The 25,997-nt window shown below is 40.6% G+C and overlaps 1 protein-coding gene across 7 annotated transcripts in view; it reads right to left on the minus strand.

The window, feature by feature from the left end:
• Nucleotides 1–25,997, minus strand: part of pknox2 (PBX/knotted 1 homeobox 2) — a 345,146-nt gene that overhangs the window by 61,062 nt on the left and 258,087 nt on the right. For all 7 annotated transcript variants that reach the window (XM_062961013.1, XM_062961014.1, XM_016996784.2 and 4 more), the window contains one exon: nucleotides 9,128–9,299. In XM_062961013.1, the coding sequence (XP_062817083.1) occupies nucleotides 9,128–9,299 (172 nt within the window). The remainder of the gene's footprint in view (nucleotides 1–9,127; nucleotides 9,300–25,997) is intronic.

Here is a 25,997-nt window from a genome sequence, read left to right on the forward strand (position 1 = left end):
TTGTTTATTTTCATAGTTTCTTCCTTTCTGTTGAAATTGTTCCCATGCTTGTGGATTTCAATGGTTTCTTTGTGTAGTCTGACACAGTGGTCCAGCATTTCTGTGTTCGCAAATAATATGCTGTGTCCATGAGAGTAAAGATAAAGATCTACCCAGAGGAGAAGTGTTCTTACCATACATGACCGCATAGGGAAGCTGATAAATAAACACACTCTACATACTATCTATAGACCCACTAAGGAAATCCAACAAATGCTACATTCAGTAAAGGATAAGAGGGATCCTCTCGCCTCTGCAGGAGTCTACCGTATACCATGCAGCTGTGGACAAGTCTACATAGGGACCACCAAACGCAGCAGCATTGCTCAGGAACAAGGAACATGAAAGGCCCTGCAAACTAACTCAACCAGAGAAGTCTGCCATAGCAGAGCACTAGATGAACCAACCTGGACACAGCGTATTTCCAACACCTCACCATCTCTGAGGATGCCTGCCATAGATGTGGCAAAACATCAGGACAGAATGCTTCTAGAACATGGCCATATAGCCCAGCAAGCTCACAACAACCCAGTGATTCAGGACATGAAAACCTTTGACAACGAATAAGATTAAAGTGTTTGGGACCGAATGCAGGGTCAGAGCAGCCTAAAGAGCCCTTTTGAGCCATGGCAGGAAATGTATGTGTCAGCGAGAGTGAGAAGAGGGAAGGATAGGGAGGGAAGAAGAAGAGGAAAAGGGGGAACAAGTGGAAGGAGAGAGAGAGAAAGCACCAACCCCTTTACCCTCTCCATCCCAGCACAATTTCTGGACTCTTTAAATATCTGGTGGGAAAAGAATGGCAGTAAGCAGAGACAGCTGGTCGCTTGAGCAGCACCAATGCTTTGGTTCCCTGTGGAATGACCCTCAATTTATCTATGGGTTACACCAAAACCAATAATTTTGGTTCTAAAACCTGTCCTGCCATGAGTTTGACTTACATACGAGTACAGTAGAGTCTCACTTATCCAACATAAACGGGCCGGCAGAATGTTGGATAAGCGAATATCTTGGATAATAAGGAGGGATGAAGGAAAAGCCTATTAAACATCAAATTAGGTTATGATTTTACAAATTAAGCACCAAAACATCATGTTTTACAACAAATTTGACAGAAAAAGCAGTTCAATACGCAGTAATGTTATGTTGTAATTACTGTATTTACGAATTTAGCACCAAAATATCACGATATATTGAAAACATTGACTACAAAAATGGCTTGGATAATCCAGAAACTTGGATAAGTGAGACTCTACTGTATATGTGTATGTATATCCATTGATGATAATAAAAAATATGCTTGGATCCTGTTGTGCCAGGTCACCATGTTCTTCCAACAGCTGCATCCCTGAAAGTCAGCATTCAAGGGCAAAGACACGAAACTTGACATATACATGTGTGTGTGTGAGGGAGTGTGTGTGTGTGTGTGTGTGTAAAATAAATCTCTCAATTATCTCAGCTCATTTGCTTGGGGTCTCTCATTTTATGTCCCCGCTTCGCTGAGCAGTATATCTGTCCAGATAAAGAGTTACAGTCCGACGGAATACGTGCACAGGGTTGTAAAAAATACAGATGCTGAATTAATTGACTGTGTGGCACTCAGCAGCTGATTGAGTTGATAATGGCGAGATCTGACCTTTTTCTAATTTCTAATTATGTGCATCTCGCCTGTGAGGAATACATGATTCTTATTCTAATGATGGTTAATGTCGCTGGCCTTTTCATCTCCTCTTTGCCATCAGCAGTGGTGGACAATTTACATAGGATTAGTAGCACTGAAATTGTGTAGATACAACAAACAAACTTTGGGCAGGTTTGGGAGGGAGATATTGAAGGGCTTCTTCTTAGGTTTCCTACCAAGCTATACCACTGTCAGGAAGAAGAAAAAAAGACCATAAAAGGTTAAAAAGATCAAGGATATATATATATATATGTATGTAAAGGTTTCCCCTGACGTTAAGTCCAGTCATGTCTGACTCTGGGGGTTGATGCTCATCTCCATTTCTAAGCCAAAGAGCTGGCTTTGTCCATAGACACCTCCAAGGTCATGTAACCAGCATGACTGCATGGAGTGCCATTACCTTCCCGTCAGAGTAGTACCTATTGATCTACTCACATTTGCATGTTTTCGAACAGCTAGGTTGGCAGGAGCTGGGGCTAACAGCGGGCGCTCACTCCACTCCTGGGATTTGAACCTGGGACATTTCGGTCTGCTAGTTCAGCAGCTCAGCGCTTTAACACACTTTGCCACCGGGGCTCCACACACACACACACACACATATATATGAATATTCATATACTGTGTGTGTGTGTGTGTGTGTGTGTGTGTGTGTGTGTATATATATATATATATATATATATATATATATATATATATGAATGAGAGAATGGAATTCTTTCATATATATGTCTGTGTGAGTGCAATTCATATATTAAGAACAAAGGATCTTGTGGGATTCTTACCTGCTTTTGTTGCAATGGCTTAGCATGGCATCATGCATAATACAATCATAATAATTTCTTAATCATAATAGGTATGGTGCTGGTATTAGCAACATAATACCCTCCAACTGTCCCAGTTTAGCAGAGGCAGCTCTAGTTCATCCTCTACTATCCCATCTTCTTAGCTACTTTCAAAATGTCCCTACTCCTCTCTCTTCCTCCCACTTTCCCTCTTCATCTTTAGCTTACTTGCTGCAAACTGAATTCAAAGTAAAAGAAAGTTTGTGCTCCATTAACACAGTAGAAAAGAAAAGAGAGGCCCCTTCCACACAGCTAAATAAAATTTCACATTTTCTGCGTTGAGCCGGAATGCATGGCAATATGGACTCAGATAACACAGTTCAAAGCAGATATTGTGGGATTTTCTGCCTTGATATTCTGGGTTATATGGCTGTGTGGAAGGGCCCAGAGACTCTGTTTTGCCCTTCTTAAACTCAGAACATAAATACCAGAATTTTGTGTGTTTTTCTTAATAAAGTTTGCCCTCTTGTTGCCTGGTCATATCCTCTCAATGTCACTCTGATGTGGCTCAGTTGTGTAAGTCCAAGTTGTCATCTATTTAATGTTGGAGGATATAGTAGTGGTAGCAGCAGCAACTGCAATGTACTCATGGATCAATGTAGGATTTTGTCCAGACTGAATGATATTGCTATAGAATGATATTTTAATGTTTTAATGTTTAAATTAATATGTTTCTAACTCTATGTTTTAATGTTAATGTTACTGCGTTTTTATGACTCAGTCGATACTTTTATTTTATTATTGTTGTCTAGGCATTGAATTTTGCCATAATATGTTTGGAAACTGCTTTGAGTCCCCCATCTGGGGTGAGAAAAATGGTATACAAGTGGAGACAACAACAACAACAACAACAACAACAACAACAGACAAGATCATAACATCACAATTACAAAAAGTGACACTATATTCAATGGCAAGTAAGTGATTCCTAGATTAATGGATGGAATCTGGATTTCTCCAGCCTGTAACATCTGGTAAAGGGTGAAATAAAGAACTGCAATGGGGTCATGGTTTGTGTGAGTGGTACAGGCTTAAAGGACTCTTTGATTCGCAGGAACAATGACCTTTGTCAGGCTTAGGGTTATTAGATGACATAACCCAAGTCAGGCTTCTCTGTTTTCCTGAGTTATGCTATCCTCTAATCACTGGAGTAGGAGACCCCGGTAGAGCAAAAACCCTTGTGCTGGCAGGACTGCTGACCAAAAGGTTGGACTGGGGTGAGCTCCTGTCTGTCAGCTCCAGCTTCCCATGTGGGGACATGAGAGAAGCCTCCCACAGGATGGTAAAACACCTGGGCGTCCCCTTGGCAACAGCCAATTCTCTCTCACAGGATGCGATTTGCAGTTTCTCAAGTCGCTCTTGACATGGGGAAAAAAATGCCTGGGGTCCCATCCAGTACAGAATGGGAACTGATGTCACCAGGCTATGCTTGCCCTTCTTGCATACATATTTATTTCCTGGTAAAGGATGCAGAACCTATTTAATAATGCATTTACAAGTATCACTTTTCATTTAACTCTGTTGGCCACCCTCATTATGCTAGCATTATTAATGCCAACCCAGCTCAGCATTTTTGGCCATGGGCCTGGCTGCATCTCTTTACAGTAACTGCAGCAAGGGGTTGATTTTTACAAGCAACAAGATTCTGCTATGACCTATCCCTGTTGTTTTGCAAAGAGCTTTGGGGTCATTTCTTGATAGGAAACTGAACCCCCAGAAGCTTTAGAAAAGAACCTGCTCCTGGTGATGATGGTGTGGATTACAGGGTTGTTGTGTGTCTTTCGGGCTGTGTGGCCATGTTCCAGAAGCATTCTCTCCTGACGTTTCGCCCACATCTATGGCAGGCATCCTCAGAGGTGTGAGGTACCTCACACCTCTGAGGATGCCTGCCATAGATGTGGGCGAAACGTCAGGAGAGAATGCTTCTGGAACATGGCCACACAGCCCGAAAGACACACAACAACCCTGTGATCCTGGCCATGAAAGCCTTCGACAACATGGTGTGGATTGATATAGTTGTCTGCATTTTTGGATTCTTTTTTAGGGCTCTGATTATCAACACTATTATGATGAGTGCCTGCATTTTACTGAAGATGATGAAAAAGCAAAAAGATAAGGTAGCTGGAAATTTAGTGTGTGTTGAAGGACTGAAGAAACACAGACATTCAACTGCCACATTGCTGAAGCAGTACAAAGCACAATATAGCTGTAGCTGGGAAAGAATGGGATACTTTTTAGCCCATCCTGCTCTAGCTGTCTGTGCCTGCCTACAACAGGCAAAGTAACAGTAACTGTCTCTAGAATTACTTACTAGTGAACATGAATGTACAGCAAAACAGAAAGATAACAGGAAAATTGTTTTTCCTGAAATTTGAATGCATTGTTCCATGTTGTAGTGCCAATAGAAAACAAGTTTGCTGCTTTCTCAATGTGACATCCTCTGAAATGGGTTGCTGTGAGTTTTCCGGGCTGTATGGCCATGCTTCAGAAGCATTCTCTCCTGACATTTCACCCACATCTATGGCAGGATCCTCATTGGTTGTGAGGTCTGTTGGAAACTAGGCAAGGGAGGTTTATATATCTGTGGAAGGTCGTGTCTATTGGAGGCATGTTGCAATTGGCCACTATATAAACCCCACTTGCTTAGTTTCCAACAGACCTCACAACCTCTGAAGATGCCTGTCATAGATGTGGGTGAAACGTTAGGAGAGAATGCTTCTGGATCATGGCCAAACAGCCCAGAAAAAACACAGCAACCCAATGATTCCGGCCATGAAAGTCTTCATCAACACATCCTCTCAAATATTTAAACATGAGGAAAAGAGATTCCACCTAAACATCAGGAAAATATCCTGGCAGTAAGAGCAGTTTGATTATGGAATATGCTGCTTTGGAGTGGATTAACCTCCTTCTCTGGAGGCTGGGTGGCCATCTGTTGGGGGTGCTTCGATTGGGTGTTCCTGCATGGCAAGGGCTTGGATTGCATGCCTCTTCCAACTCGATGATTCGATGAATTGTCACTGCATAGAACTACTAGCTTCCAACATTAAAGGCTTAAGGAGGATACATTTTTGGATTGGTTTTTGGTAGGTTGGTTATTTTTTAAAGTATGAAGTGCCAGATGGGGCATTTGAGTAGGTCTAGGCATGCATGAGGATTTGGGCTCTTACATTGTGCCCAACTCCTGTCTTCAGCATCCTGGTGCAATTGCTGATATTGCTGAACTGGGAAGCTGGGGAAAAGATAGAATCTCCTGTTTTCTAGGCAAGGAAGTATTTCATCTTTTATTGGATTTAATTACACTCAAATGACAGAGGGATGGCAGTATGGTCAAGTCACTTCTCCGCCTCATGGGAAGACACCAGCACCTTGCCATGCTTCAGAATTCATTGGCTTCAATTTAACTTTGACATTGAATCCCTTAGATAAATGACACAGGATCCTGATATTAGAGCGGTGAACTTTAATATAATCTGTGCAAAAATAGTAGGAGGCGGCTGTAACAAGCTGGTTAATGCTGCGGACAAACTTACGAAACAAAGGAATTTAACACATTCTGATCTCCTTTCAAAACTCTTCCTGTTTAATTCTTCAGGCCACAATAGAGACTAATTCCCTTGTGCAAAGTGAAGCAAACAAGGCTAAGTCCAAAATCTTGATCCTGTTTGCTTCAAAACAGGGATAAGGCATAAAATAGGTAAAGGTAAAGGTTTTCCTCTGACATTAAGTCTAGTCGTGTCCGACTCTGGGGGTTGGTACTCATCTCCATTTCAAAGCTGAAGAACTGGCATTGTCTGTAGACACCTCCTAAGTTATGTGGCCTGCATGACTGCATGGAGCACCGTTTCCTTCCCTATTGATCTACTCACATTCACATGTTATCGAACTGCGAGGTTGATAGAAGCTGGGGCTAACAGCAGGAGCTCACCCCTCTCCTCGGATTTGAACCACCGACCTTTTGGTCAGCAAGTTCAGCAGCTCAGCGGTTTAATCTACTGCACCACCAGGGGCTCCAAGATGTTCTACAAAATCATGTTTTCTTAATGAACTACATAATTGTTTCTACGGTCATCCCTCTACTTTTGCATGTTTCACTTTCATGGATTTGATTACTCGCAGATTATTTCAGGCCACTGCATATTTGGACTCATTATGTGGTCAGTTCTAATATTTTTCAAGTTTCTTTCCTGAGTTAGAAATGCATTTATTATACTCCAAAGTCAAATTAACATTTCTGTGAGGGCACAGAAGTTAAGGCAAGCACATGCTGTCATATCCAAAAGACACCAAAGCAGCCAGGAAGACAAGATTATACTGGCCAGTTAGAGGAATGATATCAGCACAGGCACAGTGTGGTTACTGAGCTATAACAACATTATAACTATTCAAAGCTACATGCTCCATTTGGGTAATAATGGGGCTGGCCAATCACAATACATGGATTTGCATAATAAGCACCTAAGAGAGATAACTACACACTAATTATGCAAACCACGCAACCATGACCTATCAAGGTATAGGGAACACCCATAACTACCAAGAGCATTTTAAGAAAAATGTTAAAAGGTGCGGAATATCTATATTTATTGTAGATTTCTATCCTGCCTTTTATCCATGAGAGAACACAAGGTGGCATAGGTGGGTTTCCAAGGCAGCCCCTTATCCTGGCACTGAGGACTATTTAGGCCCTGTTTTAGCTTCAGTAAAAGGCTTATATCAAAACCATGCTCTGGGATTTCAGATATAGTATTTATTTATTTATTTACCCTATTTATACCCCGCCTTTCTCACCCCAAAAGGGACTCAAGGCAGCTTTCTTATATATTGTTTTGAACTGTGCCTTATATCAGAGGCTATAAAGCAGGCATGGGCAAACTTTGGCCCTCCAGGTGTTTTGGACTTCAACTCCCACAATTCCTAACAGCCTATCGGCTGTTAGGAATTTTGGAAGTTGAAGTCCAAAACACTTGGAGGGCCAAGGTTTGCCCATGCCTGCTATAAAGCATAACATTACACTGATATAGCTACATCCTGGCACAATACACAATTCTTTTAGTGATCTGCAATGATACCCATTGGGATTCTACTGCAAACCAGACGTTAAATCCAGTCGTGTCTGACTCTGGGCGTTGGTGCTCATCTCAATTTCTAAGCCGAAGAGCCGGCATTGTCCAAAGACACCTCCAAGGTCATGTGGCTGGCATGACTGCATGGAGCGCTGTTACCGTCCCGCCGAAGCGGTACCTATTGATCTACTCACATTTGCATGTTTTCGAACTGCTAGGTTGGCAGAAGCTGGGGCTAACAAATGGGCGCTCACTCCGCTCCCCGGATTCGAACCTGTGACCCTTCGATCCACAAGTTCAGCAGCTCAGCGCTTTAACATACTGCACCACCAGAGGCCCCATATGAATGTTATACAATAGCATAATTCTATTGACCCATCCATCCATCAATCAATCCATGCCTGTAATCATGCCTCAATGCAATGTCAGTTTGATATGTTTAATATATTTTAGTATGTTTTAATCATTTGAAAGACTTTTTTAATTGATATGTATTTTTTTACAGTTTTACAATATTGTGTTTTATTGATATTGTTATTATCTGAATCTGGCCCTGTATTATTGCCATAGTTTGTAAGCCGCCCTGAGTCTCCCTTTGGGGGTGAGAGTGGGGTATAAGTACTGTAAGTAAATAAATAATAATAAATAAATGCCAGCCCAATGCATGCATCTAGGATATCTGTCACTACTATAGTTTGGAGCCGCAGTGGCAAAAAAGGTTAACCCTTGTGCCAGCTGAACTGCTGACCTGAAGGTTGGGTTACTGACCTGAAGGTTGCCAGTTTGAATCTGCAAGACAGGGTGAGCTCCTGTCTGTCAGCAATAGCTTGTGTGGACATGAGAGAAGCCTCCCAGCAGGATTGTAACATATCTGGGCATCCCCTGGGCAACATCTCTGTGGATAGCCAATTCTCTCACACCAGAAGCGACTTGCAGAATGTTCTCAAGTTGCTTCTGATATGATTAAAAACTACTATGGTTTTATACATTTTAAAGCTGAAACCTTCCTTAATGTCAGAAGCATTTCCCCCTTAGGTAAGAGTATTCTCTCCCTATATTGGTTATTTCATTCTCAAAAAATGTCATTTCCCAAATGTAATCGCACCCCCCAAACTGCTCTAATGTGACAGATGATCACATCTTCCTGGGTCAACAGCTGTAAAAAAAAAATCCACCATGAATGGCTGTGGAAAATGCTTGGAAGTGGGCTCTGTTATGCAAAATAGAACATGTGCAGCTTTCCCGTAATTGTCCTAACTTACTCATGCGGAACAATTTGGATTTCTTTGGTGTGAACCTTGACAGACATGTCTCCAGCTGTAGAGCTTGGAAAATGTTTCTTTCTGTGCGATCACTCCCTGAATTCCCCCAAATAATTTTTCTAAACTCTGCTCTGGAGTAAAGTCTGGAAGTATGGCGCAGAGGGAGGAGGGAGTTTGCTTAGAGACGTGTTAAATACAGTATCAATCGATAGGATTGACTGGTCCAGGCCAAAACATTACCAGGTTGTCCAGTTCAGGGTCATCACTGAAGAATGGTTTGTGCTCTTGTTCTTGCTGATGGACGAAATTTTCAATGTCAACATCAAAGCTGGCAGAAGTGATACACTCCGAGCCTTGCGTAGCCTGCTCACACTTCTCAAACAGCAGTGTAAGGAGGGGGAAAAGGGGATGCCTAAGGACAAAGGAAAATGCAACAGCAGTTCAGAGACAAATGCAATTCACCAATGGCAGTTCTATTTTTTTGATGGATAGAACAGTTTTGGACTGCGGCTGATTTGAGGGCTGAAGGATTTGCAATGCTCCCAGAATGATTTGAAAGGACAACCCCAATAAAAAAATTAATAAAGCGGGATATAAATAAATAAATCTATCTATCCATCTATACACATAATAAAAGTAAAAATCTGTATGTGTGCACGTGAGTATGTGTGTATGTGGCTTACACAAACTCCTGCCTCCTCCACAAATGGCTACAACCTACAGTCCCTGAGGAGCCACCAAAAGCACCCCCTCCAATGACATTGCAGGATACAGCGAGTGCCACATCCCAGTGTTCCTTTCTCTCTCCATTGGTGTGAAATTTGCATGACCCCACCCACTTCCTCTCCCTTAACCCTTTCCTATGGCACACAGCAAACAGAGGAATTGATCAGCAACTGAACAGACTGAAGAGGGTTGGGGGACTGACTCAACAGGATGGAAGTTACAGTTCACCAGAACCCACAGGACCAACAGAACATACTATAGAGGTTTGTGGTGGGGACTCACTCACCAGGGTGGGAGTTATAGTTCACCTTGCATCCAAAAAGCACTCTGAAAGCATCCAGAGAGCACTCTGAACCACACCAGTGAAGGATCTGGGCCTTTTCAAATAACCCGGGCATCGCCGGGGACCCAAGCTATTATAATAATAAATAATCATCATCAAAATAGTTTATTGTACGGGCCCAAGGCCATGACAAAAAGCAACGCATGCACACAATAGTACCCTTGGAGCAATAGACTCCAATGATACTGAGCAGAAGCCATAATCGTGCTCCCGCAAGGAGTTAAAACAATGACAGTTAACAGTAATTAAAAAAAAATATTGCAAAAGAGTTCACATATAGATGCATATTGTGAGTCCACTTAATCCTTTGAGTCTCCTCGGCAGTTGATGGCAATTTTATCTAATTCTATCTTTCTGATCTTTTTTGCAGATAGAGCAAACAGGGCTACTTTGTGAGTTACATAGTTGTTTGTGTCACTCAGCAGAAAATACACCATTTCTGCTAAGCAATTCCCTTTACCATGAGTTAGCAGGGGTTCCAGGTGTCTTTCTCTTGGGGCACTATACAATGGCCAAACTAACATGTAATGCACAGTGTCTTCTACCTGACTTTGGCCGCAGATACATAGTCTATTTTCCCATGGCACATTATGATAGCGACCATCTAACACTGCGGTAGGCATTACTTGGAATCGCAGCTCAGTAAAGGCAATTCTTAAGGACGGTGGCTTGAGCTTAATCAGATATCTGGCTCTAAAATGGCCAAGAGTAAAAGCAAAAATAGATTTGCCCAGTTAAGATACCTCAAGCGAATTGCTACTCTTCATAACGAATAAATAATAATAATAATAACATCTATTGCCTCAGAAATTAAAGTCATTTCTTAAGGTTTAGCTGAGAAAATAAATAAGCTACATAGTCAATAGTACGTCTTATTTGGCTATTCTACTAAGTCACCTGTCCCACCCAAAAGTGCATTACAAATAAATTAAGCACTCCATACCTCTATACAATGACTTGGTAATGGGGATACCTGTCATGATATCAGAGATGATATTTTCCTCTTGTCTTCAAATATGTGAGAAACTGGAAATACCATATGCCCATTCCACTAAGGGATGAAAGTCACTCTTTATTTAATCAAAGCAAGTGTGCTTAAATTTCTTTAATGCCTATTGTCTTTAATGCCTATCTCAGGAGCCCTGTGAACCGAAAGATCTATTTTACACATCAACAAATCAGAGGAACCAATGGATTAGCCAAGCCTTCCCGGACGAAGACAAAGAGAAAGGCAGGTGAAGGGGTTAAACTCTAGTATAAGTCTTCATTTGCAGCCACTAATACTGCAGCATATTACAGTCTAATCTATACTGATCCCAGTTTAATGCAAGATTTTCCAAGCCATGAGCAGAAAGCAAGGGGGGAAACCTCCCTAGTTGTAATTTAGGCAGCCCTGCTGAGGCTTAGCTGAGGGATATGAAAGGCAAATTCCAGACGGTGTTATGAATTATTTCGCCTTATGAACCTTCATACTCTCAACAGATGCCTGCTGCCATTTAAACAGACACTAGATCAATTAGAAATGAAAAGCACAAATTGACCCTGTGCAAGGGCACTAAATTACTAGGAACTAATAATCTAAGCAGTAATGCCAGGTGGTACGAGTTCAGGAACGCACCTCCAACCTTTGCGCATTGCACAAATACCTTTTCAATGTTAGGAACAAATTAAAGTGTAGTGGTGGGAAGGGAGGGAAAGCAGGGTTTTGTAAACTTCTGGCACAAAGGGACATGTCTTGTGGGGACGACCCCTGGCACAAGGGGACACAAAATCTCACAAAGCAAAAAAGATAAAATGCCCATATTGCTACTATAGGGGTTGGAAATTTTGCAGAGAACATTCCTCTCCTTGAAGAACTGTCATTAGACTGATGTCAGAAGATGCGCTCCATTTGAATGGCTGACTAGTAAAGATGAAGAACCACAAGAATTGAAAGGAAAAACATCAAACTTTCCTATCCACATGTAGCACCTCCAACAGACTGAGAAGATCCACACATCACTTGGCCACAGTCTTGGCTACTATGCGGAGACTACATTTTTATTTCCATTATGCTAATTATTTCAAAAAATTTCATTTATCCCACAGATCAGCATATTAATCAGTCCACTGCTGCTGGTTGGGAACAGATCCGAAATGCCAGATCCCCTGGTTGCCTCTTCTACCTTCTGGACTGGTGAAGAATTTGTTATTTTTTTGGCAGAGTTTGAATTCTAACAAATATCTGGATAATTAAAATCTTCTATTGCTACTTCATCTCCCCTTTCTGAATATGTGGTCATGTGTTCTAGGAAGGCATAATCCAAGTCATCATTCTGGCTTGGAGATCTGCAGTAGAGGCCTACAATGATAGCTAAGGCTACTCCATGTCAAATTCCAGGCAGAAACAAGACCTCGATGTTTAGATTTATAGCTCAACCGCTACTGTACCGATTGCGGTGGCGCAAAGGGTTAAACCATTGAACGGATGAATTTGCTGACCTAAAGGTCGGCAGTTCACAGCCACGGGGTGGGGTGAGCTCCCACTGTTAGCCCTAGCTCCTGCCAACCTAGCAGTTTGAAAAGATGCAAATGTGAGTAGATCAATAGGTACCACTTTGGCAGGAAGGTAATAAAAGTGCCCATGCAGCCATGCCTGCAACATAAACAGGAGGTGTCTACGGACAACAGGCTCCTCGGTTTGGAAATGGAACAAGAGCACCTCCATGGCCAGAGCTGAGCACCACCTCCAGAAAGCCAGAGATGAAAGGGGAAACCTTTACCTTTGTTATGTGCATTCATATGCCATTGTTATTCTACTGTATTAAAGGCATTGAATGTTTGCCTATCTGTGTATGTTGTAATCCACTCTGAGTCATCTTGGGGAGATAGAGAGGAACATAAATAATGTATTATTATTATTTTATTATGACACAGCTAACAAGATAGACATGCTGGATTTCGTATCACAAAATCACAAGTCGAACACTTCCCAAGCATCTAGGACTGTGTGATGTATTTTCGGATGATGCGTGCAGATCCCAGTAGGGTGGCCTTTTGCAGTTGGCAGATCGTGATTTTGTCAATGTCTATTGTTTCCAAATACCGGCTGAGATCTTTTGGCACGGCACCCAATGTGCCGATCACCACTGGGACCACCTGCACTGGTTTCTGCCAGAGTCTTTGAAGTTCAATCTTGAGGTCCTGATAGAGGCTGAGTTTTTCTTGTTGTTTTTCGTCAATGCGACTGTCACCTGGGATGGCGACATCAATGATGCAAACCTTTTTCTTTTCCACAACTGTGATATCTGGTGTGTTGTGTTCCAGAACTTTGTCAGTCTGGATCCGGAAGTACCACAGTATCTTTGCGTGCTCATTCTCCAATACTTTTGCAGGTTTGTGATCCCACTAGTTCTTTGCTGCTGGCAGGTGGTACTTGAGGCATAAGTTCCAATGAATCATTTGGGCCACATAGTTGTGCCTCTGTTTGTAGTCTGTCTGTGCAATTTTCTTACAGCAGCTGAGGATATGATCAATGGTTTCGTTGGTTTCCTTGCACAGTCTGCATTTTGGGTCATCAGTTGATTTTTCGATCTTGGCCTTAATTGCATTTGTTCTGATGTTGCTCCTGGGCTGCAAGGATCAGGCCTTCTGTCTCCTTCTTCAGGGTCCCATTCGTGAGCCAGAGCCAGGTCTTCTCCTTATCAGCTTTTCATCATCATCATCATCATCATCATCATCATCATCATCATCATCATTATTATTCACTTCTGCTGAAGTCCATGAAACTTTCAAGTTCCATACTGTGTACACCTGTGGATGTCTTCCAATGTTCACAACAATTTTGTTTTCTAAACACCCAAGGAACTATCTCTTCCATCAAAGTCATCTTTCTTCATGGCATGGGACTATAGTTGCAGCTCACTATGGCATGAATAAATGCATGTAAAAAAGAGATCATTAGGAAAGAGTCTAAGTAGATGAAACCTATAGTAAAGTTGAGCAGAGCTTATGCTTGACCACCAACTGCCATCACTCCTCGTTCCCTCCTGCAACACCTTCTCTCCTTCTCTCTTTTTTCACCTTTAAGCCATTCAAAATTCGGAGGAATAAATCTCTCTACACTAATTCAGGGAAAGTTTGATCCTCGTCAATGCAGAACAAATAAAAGGGCTGAACTGGCCTGACATTTTACTGCAGAAGAGAGGTCGTTTTCAGCCACTAATAAAAAGGATTTGACACAGGCTAATAAAGAGAAATGAATTCCTCTAATGGCCTAATTTAGCACATTCAGCACTGTTCTGCCTGTGAGGGGAACTGCCGAGAGGGAAAGAGAGAGAGAGAGAGAGAGAGAGCTGTCAGGGGAGGGAGAGAGGGGAGGAACTCGAGTATACGATATGGAGGGAGTTGGGACTCAGGAGTTGGAAATACCAGCATATACCTCTATTCCCTATGTTCTATAAGGAGCCTCAGACAGGACATGACATTCTCCAGATTGCAAAAATAAAGACAACACGGAGCCCTTCATCCCATAAAAACCTAAAATATTGTGACTGGTGATATATAAGCAATGTTTTTTTTCAGAGAGTTGGGATGGAGGTGTTCTTAAAGGCAAAATGGGGCATTATCTTGACATAACAAATTAATGCCTGTTTGAACAAGGCTGCTGGAGCTTCACATACATTTGTTGATTTATTGTTTGTTATTTAATTGGAATGAGAACTCCGTTCACTAGAAATAACAGCCCTATGTTTGAACCTGCAGGTTTCCGCTGTGAGCCAAATTAGGTTAATATGTAGGAACCAATCAATCGATGTTGACTTTAAATTATTATTTGAGCATAGAAGATGGATGAGTTAAGAGCTTTCTCCAAATATTGTTGATTCCTGGGTTGCCTTCAATTCATCTATGAACATTAGGATTAGATTGGGTTGGGCATTGGTGCCCACCTTTGTCTCTTCTGTGGCAGATAGTTATGAGCAGCCATTTTCAATTTCCCACAATATCCTGGGATTCTTAATGTAGTATTGTAGGGACCGGGCTGTGGCGCAGGCTGGTGAGCAGTCAGCTACAATAAATCACTCTGGCCAAGAGGTCATGAGTTCGAGGCCAGGCTGTGGCAGGGTGAGCACCCGACAATTAAAAATAAAAAATAGCCCCTGCTCGTTGCTGACCTAACAACTCTATAAAAAATCATCCTGCTGCCATTGAAATGAGAAAGTGCCGTCGCAATGGGTGATGAAGCAGCTGCTCCCCCTGTGGCCGGAATCAAACATCCCCTCAGGAGAAGGTTAAATTGCCTCTGCGTCTGTCTTTGTTCTATGTGTATATGGCATTGAATGTTTGCCTTATATGTATATATAATGTGATCTGCCCTGAGTCCCCTTCAGGGTGAGAAGGGCGGAATATAAATACTGTAAATAAATAAATAAATAAATAAATAAATAAATAAATATAAAATAGTGGTTGCATTGTGAGAAATCTAGTAAATTGGCTATTTGGTTCACATCAAAAAAGCAATACAGTCCCTATACAGAATCCATTCCAACACTATGGCCTGAATGCAAGGCAAGTTCATCCCTTATTGGCTTTAAACCAGTGATTCCAAAACCCTTTTTTGACCACTTTGACCAGGGATTACACTCCAACATTAGTACCAAAAGGGCCACGAATCAGTTTTTGGTCAACTTTAGATTCGGTTTAATTATTTGGGGTGCTGATTCAGAAAACTGCATTGGATAGACCACATCAGTTCTAATATTTGATGCAGAACATATGCCATCCAGTAGTTGCCATCTGCTTGCCCACAGAAAACCATTTTAATAAGCCTGTGTATCATAAGAGGGCTTTGCAAGACCAGTCACTCAGTGTAGTAACGGTGAGGATGCGGACCATATTTTAGTTCTTGAGGACCACTGGTGGTCCATGGACCACAGGTCGGGAACCACTGCTTTAGACCCTTGGTTGAATAGTCCCTCTGTTCGAAACTAATTGCAAAATAGCTTAGTCTGTGCATGACAGGCTATATAGTTCCAATGGACTAGCACTAGGATAAATATATAAACCAATCAATAAATAAAATAGTGTTTCCTTAACTGACATCTATCCATAGGGAAGCAATACTAAATAACGTGTTTATGTTAGAGCTATTGGGAAATATTTAATGGAAAGTACAATAATGTGTCCCTTTGGTCAACATCTTTTTATGTCTTTTGTGCTATTATTATGTAATGTTGGTGCCTCAGGCATTTGAGTACCACCACTTATGGACTAGTAGCATTTCCTAATGTATGTATGTATGTATGTATGTATGTATGTATGTATGTATGTCTGGAAAGAGAGTAGGAGTGTTTTTATATAATTTCGGGAAAGTGTTGCAGCATTTCTAGAGAGAAACAGACACATTGTGGTTTACACTGTTTTTATCAAACCGTTACAGCATTTTTGCTCCTCCTTTGCTCCAGCTGACAAGAAAAAAACCCAAAACACAGCTTCTAAAATGCGAAACAGGGTATGAGGCAGAACGGGGTTATTATGCATGAGAAAACGGAAAGCCAGCTCACTGAACTGCAGGGCTCAGGAAACATGTTTTGTGGTCGTAGAGCAAGGGGGAAGAAATAATTTTGTAAAGTTCTTTTTATGGGTGATAAAATTCCTGATCTACTATAAACCCGAGCAGTAACTTCACGGCCACTCAACCATTTTCTTCAGAGTGACCTTGGCTGGGAAAGCAGACCTCAATTACAGACCCAACCAACTGTGCCTCCATCTGACTGCCAGGTACCTCTCGCCTTCCCCGGGAGCGACCTTGGAAGCCCCTACCGACCGCAAGGAGCTTCCGCAGCTCCGTTTTTACAGCCATCGCTAACACAGAGGGGAGAAAAATAATTTAGCAGGGCATTAACTTTGAAATTTAGTTCAAAAGCTAGAAGATGCCTTTTACCTACCAGTCGCTTTGGAAGTATAACTCTCCTGACCTGCTCCCTCCCCCTGATCTAGCGGCAGCCGGAACTTTAAAACAGTTGGCACAAAGGTAAGGATTCTCTGAGCACCTTCCTTTTTTCACCGTAAATCAATGCCATGTGCATTATTTGCAAAGACAGCTACTTGCAAGCAACATGCCAAAAGGGAAAATCAGAAAGTTTTGCGAAGCTGTCAGATAAAGGCTAGGGCCGTTTTCTTGCCCAACGTTTGTTTATTTAATTTCGTTTACTGATGGATGTGCACTGGATGACCCTAAGGAAATCCCACTCTCTCAACCTCAGAGAAAGGCGGTTGCAAACATCTTCTTGTTGTAAACTCCTGCCAAGAAAACTCCATGACAGCTTTGCCTTAGGGTTGGCATAAATCAGAAACAATATGAAATGAAAGCACACAGTGTTGTAAACAGTCTTGGCTCCCATGTTGGGAAAAAGTTGCCCATACGTTAAAGTAAATTAAATCAGTGAGTTTTAGGCATTATAAAGGGCAGAAAATGGTGGTTAGTCTGCAAACGCATTTGAAATTGCCAAGAATTCAAACGGTTTCAAAACTAAAATGAAACGAAAGCTTTGTTGGTAAGAAAGATGGACAAGTGTCACTTTCAATAGTGAGCCCTTAGTGTGTTGAAGAATTTCCCCACCTCCTTGGGAATTTTGGACTATCTGTTTTCGTTTACCATAGAATTTTGAGAGGCCATTTCCACCAAGATCTGGGAAGAATAATAGAGGTTGAATGTCACTGCTGAGAAACCCCCATCCTATGCATCCTCAGAGGGTGATTTGATACGGAACAGAGTAGAATTTAACTGCACCCTCCAACTTCTCACAGAGGAAAGCCATGTAATCCCAGAATGTGATCAGGATTGCAAAAATGATGAATGAGAAAGAGTACACACCCTAGAGACACCGCAGCAGTTTGATTTTGCCTGAGGCTGGGCCCCCTTCTACACTGCCATACAATCTAGTATCTGATCCCAGATGGCAGTGTAGACTCATATAATCCAGTTCAAAGCAAATAATCTAGATTGTGCAGCACCATAAATGGGGCCTGAGTCTAGTCCGGTTAGTTATTAGTGGCCACAACTACTGCACTTTATCACACCCCACTCTTATTTGATTGAACTCTGTAATGAGATCCTTAATTCCCTGTTGTAGAGTCTGCTGAATTTTATCTTACAGTTTGTATATAATGGTCAGACTCTAATGTTCTAATGTTTTGATGTTGATGTTTTATGCTGGTTTGTATGTTTATACTATTTTACCTGTTTTACATTGGTTTAATTATGCTGTATTTTTTGTATGTTGAAACTGGGCTTGTCCCCATGTGAGCCACCCTGAGTCCCCTCTGGGGCGATGGGAGTGGGATATAAAAATAAAGTTGTTGTTGTTATTTTATTGTATAACACAGCAAACAAGATAGACATGCTGGATTTCATATCACAAAATCACAAGTTGAACACTTCCCAAGCGTTTAGGACTGTGTGATGTATTTTCGGATGATGCGTGCAGATCCCAGTAGGGTGGCCTTTTGCAGTTGACAGATTGTAATTTTGTCAATGTCTATTGTTTCCAAATGCCGGCTGAGATCTTTTGGCACAGCACCCAGTGTGCCCATCACCACCGGGACCACCTGCACTGGTTTCTGCCAGAGTCTTTGAAGTTCAATCTTGAGGTCCTGATAGCGGCTGAGTTTTTAATATTTTTAATATAATAATAATAATAATAATAATAATAATAATAATAATAATATATTATTATTATTATTATTATTATTATTATTATTATTATTATTATTATTATTATTATTGGGAAGGGCATTCTTTCAGCTCCTCTTCTAAAGACTGTTGAGTTAACCAAGGGCTCTTCCACGCGGCCATAAAACCCAGAATATCAAGGCAGATAATCCACAATATCTGCTTTGAATGGGATTCCGCACTGCCATATAATCCAGTTCAATGTGAATTTCATACAGCTGTGTGAAAGAGGCCTCAATGCAAACTACTTTGGCACTTTGCTTCAGTATGCAACAACTGAAGGAAGCCAAGAACAAAGGAGGGGCTAGGAAAAGAGAAAAACTGGGATATTATTAAAGCAGTTCAAAAAGTGGAATGACAACAACAACAAACTCCTTGTTTCATATTCAGAGTCTTTCCAAACAAATGCCTCCTTCTCCTGAACCGTGCATTTCAGTTCGTAGCTACAAGCAGAATTTCCTTTTTTGGGGGAAAAAAGCAATTTACAAAAGTTCACACAATAGCCGTGAAACAGCTGTGTTTGTGTTGAAGGTACAATTCACCTGAGCACCCTTTAAAAAAAAAACTAAAACAGTGCCACAGAACTTTTTTTAAAAACGCATTAAAGAATAATTGGATGATTTTTCTGGGCATACAGTACATTTTTGAATGTTTTAAATACATTTTCTAAAAGCTTGGGGCAATTACTCCAGATTTCTTTTAGAATGACATTTATAAATGTTACATGTCATTTGATCACAAATGAGAAATAGTGAAAATAACAATGACTCAAAGGCAGCAACATTTTTCCTTCCAAAGACCAGGTTTTAATTAGTGCTATAACACCCTTACATTGAATTCCTACTGTGTGAATATGCCAATGTTTATTTTTAAAATGTAACTGAAAAGGCATTTTAGCACGAATTGAAACACACACTAAAGAACTTCAGATACTGGTGAAATTGCAGTGACAGGAAAAGTGAAAAATGAAAGGGTGGCTCTGTCCGTGGTTCTCCCTGCCAAGACGATGTGCCCAAAGCGAAACCTCAGCTTTTGAAGGTGGAACAGGTGCAGTTAGCTAATCTTTGCTCACATTTCTCACTTTCTGGATTGACTTTTGATTTGATGATGCTATCATCTAGAACAGGGGTCCCCAAACATGCGGCCCATTGAAGCCATTTATCCGGCCCCAATGGCACAAAGGCTGAAGGGGTTGGGCTAAATGGCCCAAGGGTTCTCTTCCAACCCACATTATTATTATTATTATTATTATTATTATTATTATTATTATTATTATTATTATTATTATTAATAATAATAATAATAACATTGAGGCTGGGAGGCCATCTGTCAGGGGTGCTTTGGTCCACAAAGGCAAAAAGGGGTTGGGCTAAATTATTATTATTATTATTATTATTATTATTATTATTATTATTGACACAATGACACAGTCTGACACAGCAAACAAGATAGATATGCTGGATTATAATAATTATAATTATAATTATAATAATTATTATTATTATTGCTCGGTGACCACCTGGCCAACTATAGTCTGGCCCTCCAATGGTCTGAGGGATCATGAACTGGCCCCCGGTTTTAAAAGTTTGGGGACCCCTGATCTAGAATGTTTCTGTGGGTTCCGAGCTTTTTTATCTCGTATATCACCAAGAATGTACCTTTCAATGAAGAGAAACTAGGAGCACATCTATACTGATGGTTAAATGGACCTGATTAGACTGACAGAGGTAAAATGTTTGCCTAACCTGAAGAGATATTTGGAATTTATTGATTAATCTATACACATAATAAAAGTGAAAATATGTATTTATGTGTGTTGCTGGGATGTCCACTTACACAGACAGCCTCCCACCTCCACTATAGCTATAGCTATAGCTCCCACCATTCAGGAGACACCAATGGCCCTCCCTCCAATGACATTGCAGGTTATAGCGAGCGCCGTAAACATGTCCAAGAGCCCCGCCAAGGTCCTCCACAAACACCATACTGCCCACCACCCAACTGAAGGCTTTCATACAATGACAATTTCATCCTAGTTTTTATGTGTTTCCTTCACCACAGACATCCCAGTGTTTCCTAATTTTTCCATTGGTGTGGAATTTGCATGACCCCGCCCACTGCCTCTGCCGTAACCCTTTCCTATTTTTTTCTGTGGCACACAGAAAACAAAGGAATTGATCAGAAACTGAACATACTAGAGAGGTTTGGAGAGAATTTCCCATAATTTATAGGAGTTGTAGGTACTGGAATTTATAGTTCACCTGCAATTTAAGAACACTCTAAACTCCACCAACGATGGACCTGGAACTAACTTGGCACACCGAACCCCCATGATGAGCAAAAAATACTGGCGATCTTTGGAGGGATTTATAGAAGTTGTAGTTCACCTACATCCAGAGTGTACTATGAACCTGAACAATGATTGATATGTGTTAGAATTAAAAAAACATCAGAAAGAGAGCGAGAGGGCGGTAGATAATTTTGTTGTTTGTTTGTTTGTTAGTCCTGTTTTAGTGTGGATGTTTTGTGAATTAGTTTGTTTTATTTTCTGTGGGTTTTTTGTGTTGTCATTTATAGTAGATATTTAGTTGTACTGTACTGTAGATCAGTACAGTAGATCAGTAGTCCCCCCTCCCTTATAATCGTATTACTGTATAATGTGTGTGCTCATTTTATTATAGTTGTATTATGCCCAGATAAATTAAAATTTAAAGTAAATTAATAAAGTAAAACTGTGCTTGGTTGTAAGAATTCCAGTGCTACGTTTCTCTCCCTATCCTAAACAATCTTGGAGTCGCATTCACAAATGCACCTACAGAATGCACCTTTGAATGTACACAGACGACACACAAGCACTTGGAATGGTTTTAAGTAATCCAGAGCACTTTCCAACTCAATCCACCAGTTATTAAATTGCTTTGCTTGGGCCCTCCCCAAATGATTTCCATAGCAACTAATGTATTTCAAATTGAAAAGTGGAGGGTGGGGGGGGGGATAGAAGATGATAAAAGGTTCATTCTCGACAGAATGGAGATCATTCTTGCCTGGGAGATGGCTGTAGTACTAACAACAATATCTTGACAGAGAAGCAACTGAGGATTGTATTACTTGGATTGATGGAGAGGGCACTTGCTGCTCTTGAGAAACAACAGCTCAGCTTAAGATATACTGTATATACTCCAGTATAAGCCTAGCTTTTCAGCCCTTTTTTAAAGACTGAAAAAGCCCCCCTCGGCTTATACTTGGGTGAGGGTCCTGGTTGGCTTATATTTGTGTCAGCTTATACTCAAGAATATATGGTACATTTATTATTTCTCTCTATTAAAAAGGTAAAGGTTTCCCCTGACATTAAGTCCAGTCATGTCTGACTCTGGGGGTTGGTGCTCATCTCCATTTCTAAGCCGAAGAGCCGGTGTTGTCTGTAGACACCTCCAAGGTCATGTGGCTGGCATGACTGCATGGAGCGCCGTTACTTCCCGCCAGAGCGGTACCTATTGATCTACTTACATGTGCATGTTTTTGAACTGCTAGGTTGGCAGGAGCTGGAGCTAACAGCAGCTGCTCATGCCGCTCCCGGGGTTTGATCCTGGGACCTTTCGGTCTCCAGCTCAGTGCTTTAATGCACTTCGGCACCGGGGCTCCATTTCTCTCTATTATTATTGGTATTATTACATTTATTATTTTTCTCTATTATTGTTGCTACTATTACATTTATTTTACTCTATTTTGTATTATTATTATTAATACATTTATTATTTCACTCTGATCTTATATTATTATTATTGCATTTATTATTTTACTCTATTTATTATCACATGTATTATTTTCCTGTATTTATTATTATTATTACATGTATTATTTTACTCTATTATTATTAGAAGGATACATAAGCACATTTACATTGAAGAAGATGAGAATAATGATTTGATCAGAGTTGGACAGTCTTATCTTAAATTTGAGCTTTATGTAAATATTCCAAAACATTTAACCTACTGATGCCTCAATTAATGTCATTTTCTTGGTATTTATTTTTATTTCTGAAATGTACCACCCTCGGCTTATACTGGAGTCAATGTTTTCCCAGTTTTTTTGTGGTAAAATTATAGGACTCGGCTTATATTTGGGTCAGCTTATACTCAAGTATATACGGTAATCAGAATTGATATCAGAAGAAATGCTGGGAGTGGTACTGAAAGAGATGTAGTAGTGATTGCCTCAATTGCCAATATCAGAGGGGAAGATATAGAAGATTCAACCAAAAGTTGACATCTCCCTTTGCCTTTGTCGTCTTCTCTTCCTTCCTCCTATCGTCTAGAATATGACACCTATTATCTGTTGCCTTCAAGCTACAGTGGGCTGAAGAAGTAGAAACAGATGGATCTTCAGCAACTTTGTCAAACTTTGTGGTAGAGCAATAGGAAACTGAAAACTCTGTAGGCACTAGCTACTGGTATATCTGTAAGCCAGGACAGCATATTGGGCCATGGTCAGCTTCAATACAGATATGTGCCTAACTGATCCCCAAGATGTTGGTTTCAGCTTTTCCTAGCACTTGGAGATAGTCATTGATACATGATTTGCAGAAGTGCCTCATTCAATGGACAGAGAGAAATTAAGGAGATAGTAGTGAGAACATGCACATTATGTTGGAAGGGGATTCCTCTGAAGCCATTTAGCTTTAGAACATTCCCATGGATTCTCTGTGCAGGCACAAAAAACCATTTATGTGAATGACAGAAACCACAAAGAAGAAGAACCCCATTCGGCCATGGTAATCCATGGAAATCCTTGGGAATCACATTCAGCCTTAGGAGAAGGCAATAATGAACCCCCAGAACAAATCTTGCCAAGAAAACCTTGTGATAAGTTCATATTAAGGACACCACAAGTCTGAAATAATTTGAAAGCACACAACTACCACAAAAATAACATCTAAATTTGCATTTCTTCATATGACTTAGCAAATTTTATGCATATCTCTGTCCTCTGCTGTCTTATTTTTTTGGTAATCTATGACTTCTTTTGGGAGGGTGACCCTACCTGCTTCTTTCTTCATCCACATGATGGTGAGAGAGAATTGGCTGTGTATAGAGACGTTGCCCAGGGGATGGCCAGATGTCTTACCATCCTGCTGGGAGGCTTCTCTCATGTGCCCGCAAGCTAGAGCTGACAGATGGGAGCTCACCATATCTTGTGGATTTGAACCATCAATCTTCAGGTCAGCAACCCAACCTTTAGGTCAGCAGTCCAGCCGTCACAAGGGTTTAACCCATTGCGCCACTGCAGCTCCTTCTTACTAGAAGTAGACGTAATCAATTTGATTAGCCCTTGCTGCCCAGCCATGTTTTTGGGACATTTTTGGCAGCCTCATTTGGGATCTTTTACTGAGCTTCAACAGAGGTTCAGTTGTCTACAATGCACTCCACGTTTTGCAGAGCCAATTTCGTCCTGTGACTGCAGTGTATTTTTTCATGGAACTCAGATTTTCTTGGGAATTAAAAAATGTTGTATTACACTTGATGCACATTGCAACATGCATTGGGGGTGTACATTTTGTGGACAGCCCACCCTCGAGTCGGTTTTGAACTGCAATGTGCATCAAAAGTGATACCGCTTTCAGTTTGGATGCAGCAGAATGCAGGTGTGTGTGTGAACAAATTAAATGCCACATGTGTATTTTTCTTTTTATCTGTGCTCTCTGAGAGAAGAGCATAAAAGCTACAGCTTAAGCATTAATTTGAATTGAATGGGTCCTTGTTAAATTTATTGACATGAAATGAAAAATCCCCAATGCAGTCTTGAACTGTCATTCTACCCAGAGGCAAGAAATTTTAATTAAAAAAAATTCCTCTAGGCACTCAGTGTGATATACAAGGCTGCAATTCAAACACTCTTCTTCTTCATCTTCTTGGCTGTTTTCTCCCCCATACCTTCTCCAGTTCCATCCAGCAAAAAAGCTTATGCTTCTTTTTCTCTCAGCTCCTTTCTTATGTATACACAACATCAACCTGCTAATGTGCTGCATGAAAAGTTTGGAATCAAAATAGGCCCAGACAGCTCATATACAGAGCAATTTTATAGCACTTAGAGACTGGCCTCATAAATTCCCATCAGGAATGCTGACATGCTTACATGTTAGAGCAGTAACTGGATATGTAGCGATAACAACATGTCCCCATGAGTCAGCCTTGTGTTAATTAGAGACCTATGAAATCACAAGATGTTTCCTGATCAACTTCTCCAAGGTTATTGATTGATCAGTTTCCTTTCCTGAGAATTAAGTATCCGCCCCTAAAGAAACCTATAACTGTGAAAGATATTTCCTTTGTCTATCCATCCATCCATCTATCTGGATGCAGCAGTAACAAGGAATGCACAAGGACCAATGAATTATTCCTTGGATACTGATTAGAGATGACAGGCCAGGACTATCTAGACCTGAGATTTCAGCACCAATACACTTTCCACCAAAACAATACAGGATCATATATTAATTTTATATGAATTGGACATTATTTAAAATGATTTTTATGAACTGTAACTAGGGCTTATTTTGAAGTAGAGCTTATATTTTGAGTATCCTCAAAAATCCTGAAAATTCATGCTAGGTCTTATTTCTAGAGAAACAGGATACCCAAGAAAAACCCCTTGTGATGTTACAGGAGAAAACTCTGAAAATATTACAAGTTATTGATGATGTTACAAAAAACCACCCCCATGATGTCTTTAAGCATCTTGTTGAAAGCAACAGCCACCTTTGAACAGAACATGCCATTCACATTAAAAGAAAACCCAAATTAGTAAGATATATGTGTTTGCGTGCATCCTTGTACTGAGATTCCTCCCCTTCTCCTCTAATATTAGAGAAAAAGGCCAAAGCACTGAGACTCAACCATATAAGTAACTTCTCGCCCTTCTGATGCTGATACTTCCTTTTTGTTAATAATGCCCCCATTTTGTCTCCACTGGTATTCCTGCACCACTTAACAACTTCAAATTAAAATTTTAATTTTAAAATTTCACTGATGATATTGTGTTAATCTTAGAAAACCCCAATGATTAAGCGAAAGAATTAAACAATCACCTGACAAACTTCGCGGAATTAGCTGGGTTAAATGTATACAAAGAGAAAAGTCAATTTTTAACAAAGAGTCTTATAGAATTGGAAAAACTAAAAGAAAATACAGAATATAATATTGTACAGAAAGCCAAATACCTTTACTATACATTACGCAATTAAAGTGGTTCACAAGATAGTGTGCTCACACAGGAGATTTCCTTTGATTGTTCATAACTGGGCCCAGAAATATCGGACGTAATTTGACTTT

This window comes from Anolis carolinensis, unplaced genomic scaffold (genome assembly GCF_035594765.1).
Source record: "Anolis carolinensis isolate JA03-04 unplaced genomic scaffold, rAnoCar3.1.pri scaffold_8, whole genome shotgun sequence".
Taxonomy (NCBI): Eukaryota; Metazoa; Chordata; class Lepidosauria; order Squamata; family Dactyloidae; genus Anolis; species Anolis carolinensis.